Below are 1,394 nucleotides of genomic sequence, written 5' to 3' on the forward strand. Positions count from 1 at the left end.
TGAAAGACCAGTTGGACGTTGATCAGGACCTTTTTTTTTTTTTGAAGGTCATCATTGGTGATGAAAGCTGCTGCTATGGAATTTGCAGATGTGGAAGAGGTGGAGGAGTTAAAAGGCATCACTTTGCAAGAATTCCAGTACTGCTTCCAACAGTGGAAAACGTGTCTGAACTGATGCATTGCTTCAAATGGGGGAATGCTTTGAAGGCGATAGAAGTGTAAACACGTAAAACTAAGTGAATGAAATAACATTGCAAAATTCCGGTTTCTTTTGGGTACCCACTCGTACATATATTGGTTGTTTTGAATTGATTAGGACATGTAATATGATTGATTTTCACCCATTTTCAGGCAAGTATAAAGTTGAGATTTTTGACAAGAATGTAAATAAATATGTACCAACCGTTCATGGGTTGGGCATACACGTTGAAGTGAAAGATCCTGAAGACAAAGTTGTTCTGTCAAGGGTAAGACTTTATGAAGTAATATTGTTTTTGTTGCTTTGTTAGCCTCTTTCAACAGGTAATGCTCATCTGTAACGTAGACAAGACACTCATTTAGGTCCCTTTCAGTTTACTGCTGGCAAAACCCTCAATGTTTATTACTGCTGTTGCAAATATGGTTCCTAATTGACAACTCTGTAATTTGTTAATTAGACAAGGATTATTATTCATTTTGGTTTTTAACTTCTACACTGACATAAAAAGAAATATGTTAGATGATAGGTTTTTGCATTTAAACTTAAAGCAAAAACTGAAGGGTATGGTGATTAAATGAGACAAGTTCCACCCCTTCTCGTTAAGGGTTAGTTGGCATACTTATGGAATTCCCAGATATGTCTTTGGGCAAAGATAAACTTGTTCCTGGTCTCATTTATGTTGGAGCCATTCATCTGACAGTTTAACAATTTTTACACTCTCCATCATCATTAACCCCTGGACATTACTGTCCTGAGTCTAAGGACTCATAGGGCCAGTTCCCTAGTTTCCATGGTGTATAAGTGACCGAGACCATGAGATTCTCTTTCAACAAGAACGCTAGTCCATTGTAGGGTTATCCATTTTCAGCTGAGTGAACTGGAGAAATATGAAATGAAGTGTTTTACTCAAGAACACAACACGCTGACCAGGTTGGGAATGAAAGCCATGATTTTGTAATGTCCTAACCGGTAAGCTATGTGCCTTTAATTCAACTTCAATAAAATTGCTCCAGATCACTTTGTCTTTTCATCTCCTCATATATACCATCTAAACACCACCCAGCCATCTGCCAAAATTTCAACATCTACAGATCATAATAGGTGCAGTGTTAACTCACCAACCATGCAACAAACTCATTTAGGCAGGAAACTTACCAAATATCCACTCACCCTGACTGAAAAAAATCTCTCTTTCT

The 1,394-nt window shown here is 37.6% G+C and overlaps 1 protein-coding gene across 2 annotated transcripts in view; it reads left to right on the forward strand.

Moving 5' to 3' along the window:
* The window catches only part of LOC106881183 (transmembrane emp24 domain-containing protein eca), a 23,670-nt gene that overhangs the window by 7,754 nt on the left and 14,522 nt on the right, over nucleotides 1–1,394 (forward strand). Inside the window, exon 2 of one of the 2 annotated variants that reach the window (XM_014931473.2) lies at nucleotides 351–466. The exons of the other annotated variant lie outside the window; for it this stretch is intronic. Within the exon in view, the coding sequence (XP_014786959.1) occupies nucleotides 351–466 (116 nt within the window). The remainder of the gene's footprint in view (nucleotides 1–350; nucleotides 467–1,394) is intronic. 2 annotated transcript variants of the gene reach the window in all.

Source organism: Octopus bimaculoides, chromosome 22 (assembly GCF_001194135.2).
Source record: "Octopus bimaculoides isolate UCB-OBI-ISO-001 chromosome 22, ASM119413v2, whole genome shotgun sequence".
NCBI classification, from domain to species: Eukaryota; Metazoa; Mollusca; class Cephalopoda; order Octopoda; family Octopodidae; genus Octopus; species Octopus bimaculoides.